At 42.0% G+C, this 16,146-nt stretch overlaps 2 protein-coding genes across 2 annotated transcripts in view; both read left to right on the forward strand.

Moving 5' to 3' along the window:
• The window catches only part of gpsm3 (G protein signaling modulator 3), a 29,088-nt gene extending 25,847 nt beyond the window's left edge, over positions 1–3,241 (forward strand). Inside the window, exon 5 of the mRNA XM_062973669.1 lies at positions 2,263–3,241. Within this exon, the coding sequence (XP_062829739.1) occupies positions 2,263–2,442 (180 nt within the window). The 3' untranslated portion in view covers positions 2,443–3,241. The remainder of the gene's footprint in view (positions 1–2,262) is intronic.
• A 3,701-nt stretch (positions 3,242–6,942) lies between these two features.
• On the forward strand, positions 6,943–15,841 carry LOC100556109 (vesicle-trafficking protein SEC22b). The gene is made up of 5 exons (XM_008105913.2): positions 6,943–7,172; positions 9,982–10,091; positions 12,140–12,300; positions 12,970–13,116; positions 15,235–15,841. Exons 1-5 carry the CDS (start codon positions 7,098–7,100, stop codon positions 15,390–15,392), a joined length of 651 nt encoding a protein of 216 aa, XP_008104120.1. The 5' UTR covers positions 6,943–7,097; the 3' UTR covers positions 15,393–15,841.
• Positions 15,842–16,146: the final 305 nt, after the last annotated feature.

The raw sequence follows: 16,146 nt of genomic DNA on the forward strand, positions 1-16,146 counted from the left end.
GGAGATGTCAATGCCTTGGTCCTTTCATTATTGGTTCCTACTTCCCAATGGATTTCAGGTGATGCAATACCGGCTAAACAATATAATTTCTCCAGCGGTGTAGGGCATAAACATCCCGTGATAGTGCTTGCTCCATTAGTGTTTACACCAATGATCAGCCACTGCCAGAAGGGAAAGAGTTTTATCTATGCTGATGATTGAGCCATCACCGCTCAAGCAGGGAGCTTTGAAATGGTTGAACAGAAGCTCTCCGAATCTTACTGCCTATTACAGAGGAACACAGCTGATTCCTAATCCACCTAAAATGCAGATGTGTGCTTGTCATCTTAAAGACAGATAGGCATCTCAAGCTCTGAGGATTACCTGGAAAGGAATCCCACTGGAGCATTGCAGCACTCCAAAATACCTGGGAGTTACTCTGGACCGTGCTCTGACTTATAAGAAGCACTACTTGAATATCAAGCAAAAAGAGGGTTCTAGAAATAATATCATATGAAAGCTGACTGGCACAATCTTGGTATCACAACCAGATACAGTGAAAACTTTGTAGTTTTGCTACTCTTCACCATGTTAAAATAGTGGATGTGGCCTGCAATAATAATAATAATAATAATAATAATAATAATAATAATAATAATAATAATAATAATAATTTAAGATCGAACTTCAAAGGCTCTGGCAGAAACCAGTACAGGTGGTCCTGGTGGTGATCGGCACATTGGGTGCCGTGCCAAAAGATTTCAGCTGGCATTTGGAAACAATAGACATTGAAAAAATTACGATCTGCCAACTGCAAAAGGCCACCCTACTGGGATCTGCACGCATCATCCAAAAATACATCACACAGTCCTAAAAGCTTGAGAAGTGTTCGACTTGTGATACGAAATCCAGCATATCTATCTTGTTTGCTGTGTCAGACTATGTCGTTGTAATAATAATAATAATAATAATAATAATAATAATAATAATAATAATAATAATAATAATTTTATTCTTATAACCTGCTTTCATCTCCCCTAAGGGAACCGGGTTGGCTTACATGGGGACCAAGCCCAGTAAACAAAGAATACAAGGCACAAAATTAAAGCACATTACAAAATCAGCATAATGAAAACAATTAAAAACCAAAGCAATAAAAACATCATAAAATACATCAATCAGCATCACAGAACCAAAAGTGGGCCTATTGAGAAATGCAAATGAAGGGAAGGGCAGGGCTTGGGCAAAACACAGGACACTAGGATCAGGACTGGGAGTAAATTGCTGGAAACTGCAGTGAGACATGCCGCACTATTACAGGATGTCTACACTCTAGGCTGCTACAGAAATTATGTCGTAAGATGATGCATGCAGAACAAGGTGTGTCACCAATATGAAACGTTTGGAATGTTATGGTCCAGAGAAACCATTTTCCTCTAGAAATAAGCAAGAAAGCCATGAAAATGGGTTCTACAGTTATAGGCGGGTCTTAATATATTCCAAACCAGAGAATTAGATCTATTAAAAAAAGGTAAAGATTTCCCCTGTCGTTAAGTCCAGTTGTGACCGACTCTGGGGGTTGGTGCTCATCTCCATTTCTAAGCCAAAGAGCCGGCGTTGTCCGTAGACACCTCCCAAGACCATGTGGCCGGCATGACTGCATGGAGTGCCGCTACCTTCCCACTGGAGCGGTACCTATTGATCTACTCACATTTGCATGTTTTCAAACTGCTAGGTTGGCAGGAGCTGAGGCTAACAGCGGACGCTCATTCCGCTCTCAGGATTTGAACCTGGGACCTTTTGGTCCGCAAGTTCAGCAGCTCAGTGCTTTAACACACTGTGCCACCAGGAACCCCATTAGATCTATTAGTGACATCATAAGTTGTACCAACCTTCTTTCTGCAAGCATGGTATTTTTCTTTGTCCTTTTGGCTACTACAGTAGAGTCTCACTTAATCAAACTAAACGGGCCGGCAGAAGCTTGGATAAGCGAATAACTTGGATAATAAGGAGGGATTAAGGAAAAGCCTATTAAACATCAAATTAGGTTATGATTTTACAAATTAAGCACCAAAACTTCATGTTATACAACAAATTTGACAGAAAAAGTAGTTCAATACACAGTAATATTATGTTGTAATTACTGTATTTACGAATTTAGCACCAAAATATCATGATATATTGAAAACATTGACTACAAAAATGGCTTGGATTATCCAGAGGCTTGGATAAGCGAGGCTTGGATTAGTGAGACTACTGTAATTTCTTTTTTCCTCCTCCCAGAGCCACCGTCTGGAGGACCAGCGCACGGAGCCACCCATCCCAGTAGGGATTCAGGGGCTGCTGGATTTGCTGCTGAGAGCCCAAGGGACCCGGATGGAGGACCAGCGCTCGACTCTTCCCCCAAGCCTTGCCGCATCCTCCTTGCAAAGGAGGCAGCCTTCCTTCCTCCATGGCGTGTGAATCTGCTGCCTTTCAGCTGTCGCGGTTGCAATGGACACTTGCTGGAAACTTTAGAAATTGTGTTGCCCTTGAATTAACAGTAGTTGGGACTGAGAAATCAAGCTCATGCAACGAAGGTGCCACATCTTGCGGTAATAAAGACTTCGCAATACAGTGGCGGGATATCTCCAAGCACCGCATTGCAACCTGATAATCGCTTCTGTCTGGCTAAAATTGCCTTCTGTCCTAAGAATAACAAGGAGTTGCCTTTCACTCAGCTACTGGGGATAGCCGTAGTATATAGTATCTCTTGTAAGAACCACAGATCTCACAAAGTAGTAAGCAAGTTTTGGGATGTTCGACGAACTCTTCCTCGGGCCAAACCAAGGCGAAGAAGAGAAGGACTTCAACAGAGAAGCCCCCTTCGCAATATGTGACTGGCTTTCAGATGGCGAAAGCGATTAGCACTGCGGACTAATTACGTTAATGAGTGCCTGGGATTCATTATGCCTGCCAGAAAAGCAGTTCTGTTCGCACATAATGCAGTGTCTTCATTCAGGGATGTGCAATGTTTGCCCTTCCAGATTTTGCTTTGTTGCAATTCCCATCATCCCTAACCAGGATAGTGATGGTGAGAGATGATGGGTTTTGAAGTCCAACTGCATCTGGAAGGTCACGTGTTGTCTACCTCTGTTCTAAAGATAGGCCTAGGAAATGTAGCCTGAAATTTTAAAAACATGAACTCCAGTTTACCCAAATTTGCCTGTAAAAGAATGATTTAACATGCTTATATTAAAATAATATAGATATTGTTTTGTTAGATGCTTTCATCTTGTGGTACAGTGTTGTACAGCTACAAGTGGGCTTTTAATAAAATTGCAGAATCACAAGAGTTGGAAGAGACCCTTAAGGGCCATCCAGTCCAACCTCATTCTTCCATGTAGGAACATGCAATCAAAGCACCCTCAACAGATGGTCATAAAGGCTCCACTTAAAAACCTCCAGAGAATAAAACTACCACACTTCCAAGCATTTTCCAGTTTTGGAAGTTTCCTTTCCTTTCCTTCCATTTCAATCCATGGCTCCATTGTGTCCTAGTCTCCAAAGGATCAGAAAAGCTTCGCCCTTCTACAATATGACATCCTTTCAGATATTTATTTATTTATTTACTCTGTTTCTATCCCGCTCTTCTCACCTTAAAGGGGACTCGGAGCTGCTTTCAGTTTGGCCACTTCTGTGCCACATTGCACATACACAGTGTATAAATAGAACACAATACAAATCAAAGCACAATTAACATAAAATACAAGACGAAAATCACACGAAACACAATTGGCCGTTGGAGAGTTCCTGGTTGGTAGACCACTCAACTGCTGGTGGAATGGCAGTTAAAGATGACAGGAGGGTTTCTCAGCGGCTGCATATATAAACGTGGCTTTCATGTCACTTCTCAGCCTTCTTTTCTCTGAAACATCAATTTCTCTAAGCCTTTCCTCTTAGGGCTTACTTTCCAAACCTTTGCTCATTTTGGTCGTCCGTCCATGGGCATTATTTAGCTTGTCTTGCTAGCTTAATTCTGGCGCCAAAACAAAGCTGTGTTTCCTACTAGCTTTCCACAGCCTCAGTCCACCCTACAGTGTCCTGAGGACTGATAAGCATATTCAAAATACTACTGTTAGCCCATTCCCCTTTATTCTGACCGACAAGGATACTTCTGCCCATTTTTCATTCAATGTAGAAAAGGGTTGGGCAGTAATAACAGTAAGCCCTCTACATTTGCTAAGGTTAGGGGAGCAGAATCCTTGTGAAAGTAGGAGAAAGTGCTACTAGAACGCTCAAGGGCCAGGGCTTCCTACTGTGTTTCCCCGAAAATAAGACAGTGTCTTACATTAATTTTTGCTCCCAAAGATGCTCTAGGTCTTATTTTCAGGGGATGTCTTACTTTTCCATGAAGAAGAATTCACATTTATTGATGTACAAAAAAATGAACATTTATTATATACTGTACAGTAGTTGTCATCATAAACCAGCATGACCAGACAAACTGAATCCTATCAAGAATTTCTTGTTACTACCACTATTTCCATGTACAACAATCTATGGTATGTACATTTACCGATCCTGCATGCTCTGGTGTTCTGTTTGGCGGGCATGCTTCCAAACACAAACGGTGCTAGGTCTTACTTTTGTGGGAGGCCTTATATTTAGCAATTCAGCAAATCCTCTACTAGGTCTTATTTTCTGGGGATGTCTTATTTTAGGGGAAACAGAGTAGTTCTCGGTGTCTATGCCATTGCAGGGTGGTGATCTCTGGACGTGGCAGTCCAGTTAGGAATAAGAGAGGCAGACTATGTTTAGGGCACCTTTCCTAGCCCCTTCCCCATGAGCAGAGCAGATCCTAAACAGGGCTACTCAGTTGTGGATACAGCTGCTGAACTACTTGAGGTAGAATGACTGAATCCATATCCACCGCCCATATGCCAGTCTGTGACTAGGGGCTTCCAGATTTCACAGTCCTGCCCCCATCCCCACACGCTGATCGCCATGGGACTTGCAACCATTGTAACATGTCCCATGTTATCTTCTGCCTGCTCCCCCTACAAAAAAAAAGCTGCTGTAAAATAACAATACTTACCTGCAACTCCCAAGCCTTTCTGACTACGCTATCCGACCTCTTTCATTGTGTTGTTGAAGTGTATGGCTTAATTTGTTTCATGTGGTTTTGTTATTTTATTTGGGGTGCCTGGCTTTTTTATGAGGATGTTAATTGCTTTATGTTGGTTCATTTCATTTTATGGCTGAAGTGTATTGTTTGACTGCTTGTTGATGTCGGATGGGTCTGTCTTTGTTGGCTTTCTGTGCACCCAGCAGGCAGGAAAATGATGCATTCAGCTAGGGAAGAGAAAGGAAAGAAAGAAATGTGTTAGTCGGAATCAATAGGTTTGTGAGTTTTCCAGGCTGTATGTTCCAGAAGCATTCTCTCCTGACATTTCGCCCTCATCTATAGCAGGCATCTTCAGAGGCTGTGAGGTCTCTTGGAAACTAGGCAAGTGTGATTGTTGTCATTGGCCAGCTTGATTAGTATTGAATGGCCTTTCAACTTCAAAGCCTGGTTGCTTCCTGCCTGGAGAAATCCTTTGTTGGGAGGTGTTAGCTGGCCCTGATTGTTTTATGTCAGGAATTCCCCTGTATTTTGAGTGCCGCTTATCCAACTTCCACTTCTTCAATGTTCTGGATTATCCAACGCAGTCTGCCTTTTTGTAGTCAGTGTTTTCAATACATTGAAATGTTTTGATGCTAAATTCGTAAATACAGTACAGTCTCACTTATCCAACATAAACGGGCCAGCAGAACGTTGGATACGCGAATATGTTGGATAATGAGAGATTAAGGAGAAGCCTATTAAACATCAAATTAGGTTATGATTTTACAAATTAAGTACCAAAACATCATTTGACAGAAATTTGACAGAAAACAAATTTGACAGAAAAAGTAATTCAATATACAGTAATGCTACATAGTAATTACTGTATTTATGAATTTAGTACCAAAATATCATGATCTATTGAAAACATTGACTACTAAAATGTGTTGGATAATCCAGAACGTTGGATAAGCGAATGTTGGATATGTGAGACTACTGTACAATAATTACTACATAACCTTTCCGTGTATTAAACTGCTTTTTCTGTCGATTTGTTGTAAACCATGGTGGTTTGGTGCTTAACTTGTAAAATCATAACATAATTTGATGTTTAATAGGCTTTCCCTTAATCCCTCCTTATTATCCAACATTTTCGCTTATCCAACGTCCTGCCTGTTTATGTTGGGTAAGTGAGACTCTTACTGTACTGCTAGCCAGATTTTGTTCATTTTCATGGTTTCCTCCTTTCTGGACATTACACAGATATAGAAACCCCACTTGCCTAGTTTCCAACAGGCCTCACAACGTGTTGTCGAAGGCTTTCATGGCCGGGATCACAGGGTTGTTGTATGTCTTTCGGGCTGTGTGGCCATGTTCCAGAAGTATTCTCTCCTGACGTTTCGCCCACATCTATGGCAGGCATCCTCAGAGGTTGTGAGGTATGGATAAACTAAGGAAGGAAAGGAAAGAATATATATCTGTGTAGAGTCCAGGGTGTGGCAAGAGTCCTTTGTCACTGGGAAGCCAGCATTAATGTTTCAGTTAATCACCCTAATTAGCATTGGAAAGGTTTTTGTCTCTTGCCTGGGGGCATCCTTTGTTCAGTCATTAGCTGAACCCTAACCCTCACAACCTTTGAGGATGCCTGCCACCGATGTGGTTGAAACGTCAGGAGAGAATGCTTCTGGAACATGGCCATACAATCCGCAAAATTCACAGCAGAAAGAAAGAAATAGGAAAGAATTAAGGAGGAGGCTTCTCAAGGATAGGAGGAGGTAGGGAAACTTGAGACTTTGCTTTTTGCAAACTCCTTCCTGCAAAAGTCACTTCTCCAGGGCTGGGCTCCACCCATCTTCCTTCTTTCCTCCTCCTCCTCCTCCTTTTTTGCTCCCTCCCCTTGAGCCACGTCAGCTGGGAGCTCCAGTCCTGCCCCAACTTTCTTAGGGGCTTCTTAGGGGGTGGGGAGAAACAGAGGGGGGTCCACCCAAAGCAGGACCCCTCCTCTTTTCACCCCCCACTCCTGCCCCCCAGGATGGTCTTGCTGACTATGATCAGCCGGGTCCAAGACGGGCTCCTCCTGGCTGCCTCCATGCAGGAAACAGAGCAGGTAAGCAACACAGAAGAGAGGGGATGGAGTTGGCATGGGCAAACTTGGGCCCTCCAGGTGTTTTGGACTTCCACTCCCACAATTCCTAACAGCCGCTAGGCTGTTAGGAATTGTGGGAGTGGAAGTCCAAAACACCTGGAGGGCCCAAGTTTGCCCATGCCTGGGATGGAGCAAGCCTTTCTCCCTTTGGCTCCCTTTAACCAGGCACTTGTTTTATCATTTTATTCCAGGATTAGTCCTAAACATGGGATGGAACTCCCCTGATATAACAGCAACTTGATATCAGACTTTACATGAAATCATACCTTGATGGTGTAAAGATACAGAAGACAGGCAAAAGCTGCCCAATTGGTATCCTTAACTCTCTAATATATTTGTTGCCACCATATTACTCTATGGCCCATCCACACATCCATATCAGCCAGAATATCAAGGCAGAAAGTCCCACGAGATGTGTTTTGAACTGGGTTATCTGAGTCCACACTGCCATGTATTCCAGTTCAAAGCAGATAATGTTCGATTTTATTCAGCTGTGTGGAAGGGGCCTATGTTACACATTTTTTTGTTCCTGGGTTATAAATGTCATTTCCTAATTGGTTCTATCATAAAAAAAAAACATGCACTGCAAAAACTTTGTTTTTGCGGGACATCCTGTACCACATTTTTCTCTAGTTTTTCAATTTATGGGGGAATTGAGGGTACAGTTATAATGGGATAATTAAATAATTAATAAATAAATAAATAATTAAAATAATGCGGCGTGAGCGTCTACTGTTAGCTCCAGCTCCTGCCAACCTAGCAGTTCGAAAACATGGCAATATGAGTAGATCAATAGGTACCGCTCTGGCGGGAAGGTAACGGTGCTCCATACAGTCATGCCGGCCACATGACCTTGGAGGTGTCTATGGACAACGCCGGCTCTTCGGCTTAGAAATGGAGATGAGCACCAACCCCCAGAGTCAGACATGACTGGACTTGACATCAGGGGAAACCAACCAAAACCATTTAAATAATAAAAATAAATAAATAAAAATAAGAAGAAACACAGAAAAAGTTAAAAACATGATGTTATACTAGATTTCCTTTGACCAGTAGCTGGCCACTTGGAGTGCCTCTGGTTTTTCTATAAGAAGGTCCTCCATAGTGGCTGTGGCAGGGCTCAGGCTGCATTGTAGTAAGTGGTCTGCAATTTGCTGTTCTCCACACTTGCATGTTGTGGACTGTGGCCTCATTTCTTAAGGTTGGCTCTGTATTTTGTGGTGCCGGTGTGCACTCTGTTCACCGCCTTCCAAGTCGCCTAGTCTTCTGTGTGCCCAGGAGGGAGTTTCTCATCCGGTATCAGCCATGGATTGAGATTCTGGGTTTTAACCTGCCACTTTTGGACTCTTGCTTGCTGAGCTGTTCCTGCGAGTATTTCTGTAGATCTTAGGAAGCACTTTCTTGATTGAAGGTGTTGGCATGCTGGTTGACATCTGAACAGAGAATGGGCAGGAGATGTCACTGCCCTGGTCCTTTCATTGCTAGCTGCTACTTCCTCACGGATGTCAGGTGGTAGAAAACCGGCTAAACAGTAAAATTTCTCCAGTGGTGTGAGGCATAGACATCCTGTGATACTGCGGCATGTCTCATTAAGGGCCACATCCACTGTTTTAACATGGTGAGATGTATTCCACACTGGACATGCGTATTCAGCTGCAGAGTAGCAAAGCAGAAGGGCAGATGTCTTCACTGTCTCTGGCTGTGCCTTTTTTTTCAATGAATATCTCATAAAGTCTCAACTAATTCAACATAGCTTGTGGCAACTACAAAAAGGAAGTTTCTGGAGTAGAACAACTACTTTCAAAGTAAGTACTGCAGAATTAAACAGGAAATAACATTTTCAAACCAGGAACAGAAAATATTTCAAATTTTTGTTACATACATGAGTCTGGCCAATAGTCAATCTCATCCCCCCAATCCAGGGCTGGGAATTATTATTAAAATATTTAAAAAATTCCAAAGGGCAAATTCCAGTTTTGCCATTTGTTGTTAACCCATTGTATATATAACAAGGATTCCATCTCAGCCTTTGCATGAAACCACACCTTAGATTTAAAAACACAGAAAATAGGCAAAAGCTGCCCAATTGGTATCCTATATAGGATACATCCAAGTATGTCAAAAAGGCAAAAAGTTCTTCATGAGAGAGACTGTAGAAGTTTGCTTTTGCTTGAGTTCCTTCTTTCCTGCCTCCTGCTGAGTTAATTTAATACAAACTGATTTTCCATTTATGGGAATTGATAACTCAGAATGAAAGAACGAAGTGGGAGATAGTCAGGGATTTTGTTTGCCTCTGGGTTGAATTTAGTCCTAGGTTATTTTTAACCTTAGTTGTATGCATTTGTTTATCTTATAGGTTGAGTGTCCCTTATCTAGATGTCTGAGATTCAAAATACTCAAAATTCCAAAACTGTCCACATGGGCTGATATGTTGACATCTTTGCTTTATGATGGTTCAGTGTACACAAACTTTGTTTATGCACAAAGATATAAAAATCCCTTCATATTATATATATAAGGTGTATATGAAACATAAATTAATTTCATGCGTAGACTTGGGTAACACCTCCAAGATATCATATGTTGTTTATACACGCATTCCAAAACCTTAAAAAATCTAAAGAGCTTCTGGTCCCAAGCGCCTTGGATATTCAACTTGTGTCTTTTTGCTTTGTTTTATGTTTTTGCTTTTTCTTCCTTTTGGTTGAGCAGTTCACTGTTTCTGTCAACATCAATAAACCAAAAATTACGATATGCTGTCATTTTACAGTCAAATCGAAACTTCCAGGAATACCATAGCCAAGCCAAGCAGCTTTTCCGCAAACTTGGGGACCATTCACCAAGCCGGTGTTCTCTGGAAGCCGGGCCAATGACTTTCCAGTAAGTGCCTGTGACTCTTGAATATATGTGTTGAAATTTTATTTTCCTGTGCAGAAAGTGCTGGGGTGGTCCTTTTTGTGCAGAACAATTATTTGCCATTTTTTGTGTGGAATATGTCTCCAACTCTGAAAAATTCTTGTTGGCCCAGGATTTAGTATTCATTTATATACTGCTTTTCTCAACCCCTGGGGGACTCAAAGCAGTTCAATTTTCAAAATTCAATGCCTCACAAAATACAAAATACAACACATAACTAAAATAGCATATAACAATAGATTAAAACCAGTAAATTATAAAACATCAAAAATAGGCAATATAAAACATTGGACATTGAACCAATCCCGAAGTTAACATGATTGCTTCATCTCACTCTCCAAATACTTGCTTAAAAAGCCACATTTTGAGTAGTTTCCTAAACGTCAAGAGGGAGGGGGCCGATCCGATCTTGCTGGGGAGGGAGTTCCACAGCCAAGGTGCCACCACCAAGAAGGCCCTGTCTCTCATCCCCACCAATTGCACCTTCGAGAGCGGTGGGACCAAGAGCAGGACCTCTCAAGATGATCTTAATGCTCTAGCTGGCTCATAAAGAGAGATACGTTTGGATAGGTACGCTGGACCAGAACCGTTTAGGGATTTATAGGCTAAAGCCAGCACTTTGAATTGTGCTCGGTAGCCAACTGGCATCCAGTGAAGCTGGCTCAACAGGGGGGTTGTATACTCCCTGCAAGTCGCTCCAGTTAGAAAACTGGCTGTTGCCCATTGGACTACTTGAAGCTTCCGAACAGTCTTCAAAGGCAACCCTACATAGAGTTTGTTGCAATAGTCTATACGAGATGTAACAAGAGTGTGGACCACTGTTGCCAAGCCTGACTTCCCAAGGTACTGGTGCAGTTGGTGCACAAGTTTTAGTTGTGCGAATGCTCCTCTGGCCATCGCCAAAACCCAAGGTTCCAGGCTCAGCAATGAGTCCAGGAGAACTCCCAAGCTGCAAACCTGTGCCTTTGGAGGAGTGTAATCCCATCCCGCACAGGCTGTAACCCAATACCCTGTTGGGTCTTACGACTGACCAGGAGTTTAGACTTTGGGTCATCTTCAAGATGTCTCATTATGGATGTACAGCAGAGTCTCACTTATCCAACATAAACGGGCCGGCAGAATGTTGGATAAGCGAATATGTTGAATAATAAGGAGGCATTAAGGAAAAGCCTATTAAATATCAAATTAGGTTATGATTTTACAAATGAAGCACCAAAACATCATGTTAGACAACAAATTTGGCAGAAAAAGTAGTTCAATACGCAGTAATGCTATGTAGTAATTACTGTATTTATGAATTTAGCACCAAAATATCACGATATATTGAAAACATTGACTACAAAAATGCATTGGATAATCCAGAACATTGGATAAGTGAGACTCTACTGTATATGCAAACAAATATATTCCTAAATGGGGAAGATCCCAAAATCCTAAACTCTCTTAATCCCAAGAATTTCAAGTAAGGCATCCTCAGCCTTTACTTATATTTTGTCAGTCCAGAATTACTTACACATTGGACCCATCATATCTGTGGGGTTCAGTTCGGTAGATGACTGTGATCCATATTATTAAATGAATGTGCATGCTTCAGCATGTCAGTATTCATTCATTCATTAATACCCTGCCTTTCTGCTCATGAGGACACAAGGCGGCTCACAATCTCACACTTTGGTCCCCCATTTAAAACAAAGCAAGTACAAAAAACAATTCAATAGTATGCATGGGTTAGGTTAAAATACAATTAAATACACTTAAAATAAATTTGAAAGCACACAATCCTTCTCTAAATGCTGTATTCACATCTCCACAATGTAATAATGGAAGTGTGATAGTCTGTAGTCCGTAGAAATTGAGGATCTGGAGCTTATGGATATGGGGGAACCACTGTACAGATAGATTTTTGAAACATACTTCCAAGACTTGTTTTCATCCTCACTGATCTCTGGAAGAATTTGAGCTCAGTGTCTCTTCTTGTCTCACCTGCTCCTCCTTTTTTCCTATTTTTGTAGTTACCTGATCAGCCAAGGCATTTGCTACTTGACACTGTGTGAAGCTGCGTACTCCAAGAAACTGGCCTTCGCTTATCTGGAGGAGTTGCAAACTGAATTTTGGGAGCTGTATGGAAAGAAAGTTTCCTTTGTTTCGAGACCTTATGCCTTCATTGAATTTGGTATGTATGTGCCAAGGCAGAGTGGTCAAAGGGGGCCCCATGGGTCATATTGGCCATGCCAAGCTGAGGGCCCGTTCTCACAGTTTTTGCTGAATGTAGGTCAACAAGAATTATATTATCCTGTCCTTGTACAATTGAAGTCCAATGAAATAGATCCAGGAAGGACCAAAGAAAATACTAGTTCACACAACTGTTAGTTAATATGTAGGATCTGCTGAAATGAGTCAAAGCAGATTAGCTTTAGGATAAAATTTGCAAATATTTTGGACCCATCCATTGATCCTATACATCACCAGAATGTGGCCTCCAAAAACTCCCCTGAAATTGAATTGGGCTCTTAGACTGACATTTGGTTTGTTGGATTGGTCTCAGGTCTGAAATTGGATGCATTGAATTGAGCCTCTAGGCTGAATTTGGACCCAAATTGTCCCCGATGAAATGGGCTTGTTGAATTTGGGCCCCTAGACTCACATTTGGCCTATAGATTGGGCCCCTAGATTGGAACTGAGACCATTGAATTAAATCCTTAAGCAATTTGGGTCATTGAATTAGGTCCTTGGTCCAAAATTGGCCCCACTGACCTTGATCTAAAATTGGACATATTGAATTGGCTACATAGACCTATTGCTATAAAGAAAGTGGGCTAACCAGTCAAATCCTCCTGTTTAGACATTTATATCCAGAAGCTGAAGAAGTCCTATCTTGATACCTGGTCAAAGCGACACCTGAGCAGCATCAACCTGGAACTACAGGATGTCCAGAAAATCATGGTCACCAACATTGAAGAGGTGCTTCAGCGTGGAGAGGCCTTATCAGGTAGGGAAAGGGAAGGCGGTCTGTTGAAGGCAAGAGCTGGGTTGTCGAGATGCACATCCTTGTAAGGGTTGAAGACAGGATCACATAGTATACACGGTCAACTTGTGTATATTGTCAGTCCTCCACAAATATCTCTAGGGACAGAGCAAGTCTTTCTTGTATCGCCAACAGGTGTGGCCTGGTACAGGTTGAGTATTATTATCCACAGTTCAAAAATCCAAAATACTCCAAAGTCAGAGGGTGCAAGAGTCATACCTTTCTTTTCTGATAGTGTAGTGTATAAAAAAAACAAAAGAAATGCACATTTAGCTTCAGGAAGGAAGAAGAAGGTAACGGGCTCAATAGCATCCTTCCTGTATTGGAAGAGCTGTCATGACGAAGATGGAGTGGATATGTTTCGTTTTGCTCCAGAGGGCAGGACTGGAACAGAGAGGTGGAAATTACACAGAAGGAGATAAGAGTTGTTTGACAACAGAACATGTTGCTGGGCTCAGGTTTTGCCAGGATCTCCTTTCACAGAGCTATTTCATAGCTGTCACAACAGCCGTCTGCTAGGAATTCAAGTTCACCTGACATGGAGGGTCCTGGACCAATCGGCAGGTTAGATCAGATGAACTCCCAAAATGTACATATTGGTGCCATTGAAGAGTTTTAGCTGGGGACAATGGAGATCAAATTTGAGTTGCCACTGAGCCGTGAAAGCCATTGCCTGGGTTGGGGTTAGCCACCCTTTTTCAATGTGACTTATCCCACAGGATTGTTAAGTTCGAATAGCATATCTACAGGGTTGCTGTGAGTTTTCCTGGCTATATGGCCATGTTCCAGAAGCATTCTCTCCTGATGTTTCACCCACATCTATGGCAGGCATCCTCAGAGGTTGTGAGGTCTGTTGGAAACTAAGCAAGGGAGGTTTATATATTGTGGAATGTCCAGGGTGGGAGAAAGAACTCTTGTTTGTTTGAGAAGGTGTGAATGTTGTAATTAATCATCTTGATTAGCATTGAAAAGTCTTGCAGCTTCAAGGCCTGGTTGATTCCTGGAATTTCAATGCTAATCAGGGTGATTAATTGCAACATTCACACTTGCCTCCGATAGACACGAGTTCTTTCTCCCACCCTGGACTTTCCACAGATACATAAACCTCACTTGCCTAGTTTTCAACACCTCACAACCTCTGAGGATGTCTGCCACAGATGTGGGCAAAATGTCAGGAGAGAATGCTTCTGGAACATGGCCATATAGCCCGGAAAACTCACAGCAACCCAGTGATTCCGGTCATGAAAGCCTTTGACGAGGCATATCTACACTTTAGTATCAATGCAATTTGTCACCTTTTTAATTGTCATGGATCGGTGCTATGGAATTGGGATGTGTAGTTTGGTCAGGCACCTGCGCCCCTTGGCAGACAAGGCTACAGACCTGCAAAACTACAAATCCCATGAGTCCATAGCATTGAACCATGGCACTTAAAGTGACGTCAAACTACATTCATTCTACATGGTTAGAGAAACTAAAGAGAGCCTTGAATTCACTGCAGAAAAGATGGGCTTTACCTCTATCTAAAAGCCAATGTGGTGTAGCAGTTTGAATGTTTAGTATTTGAAAGGATGTCATGCTGAGGAACGGACACACTTGTTTTCTGCTGCTCCAAAGATTAGGACATTATCAATGGTTCCAAACTGAAGGAAAATATATTCCATCTAAACATTAAAGAGGAACTTCCTGGTGATAAGAGCCATTCGACAATGGAATGTGCTTGTGCTGCTGTCTGGGAGTGGTGGAGTCTCCTCTGGATATTTTAATGCGAATACTGAATGGCCGTCTGCCAGGATTGTATATTCCTGCATGGCAAATGGGAACTGGATGGCCTTTGGGGTTCCTGCCAACCCTATGATTATATGGCAATTTATATATGGGGTTTTACACATCCATTAATGTATCCCTGGGGCCTCCGTGCATTCATGCCAGCCACATGACCTTGGAGGTGTCTACGGACAATGCCAGCTTTTCAGCTTAGAAATGGAGATGGGCACCAACACCCAGAGTTGGACACAACTGGACTTAATGTCAGGGAAACCTTTACCTTAATGTATCCCTTCTTCTTTCTCCTAATCTCAGCTCTGGATTCCAAGGCCAGCAACTTGTCGACTCTTTCCAAGAAATACCGCCAGGACGCCAAACTCCTCAATAGCCGTTCTGCTTATGCCAAGGCAGCTGCCACCAGCCTGATCTTTGTGGTACTTATGCTCTACATACGTTTTTGGTGGCTGGTATGACTGCAAAGTCTTTATCTTCGTCTTTCTCTCCCACTCCATAATTCCTGTCCAGCAAAAAAGAAATTATCCCATCTGTCCACCAAATCTCCCACTAAGACAGAATTTAAACAAGTGGCACCACTGACTTCTGGAGAGAATGAGAACTGTTAAAATATCTTGAAGCAACACCTGTTATTTTTTAAGATTATTTTTAAAATATGGCACTTTTGCCACCGTGTGGCCCAAACAGGGATGACCATTGTTAAGAGTTTATTTTAACTGTGGTCCTTCGAATGTGTAAAATAAAAGAGTCCTGTATTTTCAATGAACCAGGGGGGGACAGCAAGAGCTACAGCCATTGACAGATTGTGAAGGCAGTTTTCATACAGACAAACAATCTCACGGCACCTTAAAGACTGTTCAGAGTTATTGTATGTTTTGGCCACAATAAATCCCATATTCTAAGATAACACAGATCTCTCTGTGTGCATTTGTGGTAACAGCTTAACATGGCTACCCTTCTCATTTATAATTCTACATTCCCCTTTTCTTTAAAGCGGGGACACTGTATCTTTGACATCAGAAATTCAACAGGTGCATGTCAGACTACACAGAGAAGCCACTGAAATCAACAAGCATGTGGATGATTTCAACAGAAAGAAGGAAACAATGAAAATGAACAAAATCTGGCTACCAGTATTAATAAAAGCTCTAAAATCAGGACAGTAAATAAAGAACACCATTCAGAAAATGGGGGAATTCCAGACATAAAACA

The sequence above is a fragment of the Anolis carolinensis genome, chromosome 2, assembly GCF_035594765.1.
Source record: "Anolis carolinensis isolate JA03-04 chromosome 2, rAnoCar3.1.pri, whole genome shotgun sequence".
NCBI classification, from domain to species: Eukaryota; Metazoa; Chordata; class Lepidosauria; order Squamata; family Dactyloidae; genus Anolis; species Anolis carolinensis.

Excerpts from the sequence above, each read along its gene's own strand:
- LOC100556109 (XM_008105913.2), top strand. The coding sequence starts at position 7,098 with ATGGTCTTGCTGACTATGATCAGCCGGGTCCAAGACGGGCTCCTCCTG. Across the intron at positions 10,092-12,139 it reads GCCGGGCCAATGACTTTCCA|TTACCTGATCAGCCAAGGCA; the intron begins GTAAGTGCCTGT and ends CTATTTTTGTAG. Across the intron at positions 13,117-15,234 it reads GCGTGGAGAGGCCTTATCAG|CTCTGGATTCCAAGGCCAGC; the intron begins GTAGGGAAAGGG and ends TCCTAATCTCAG.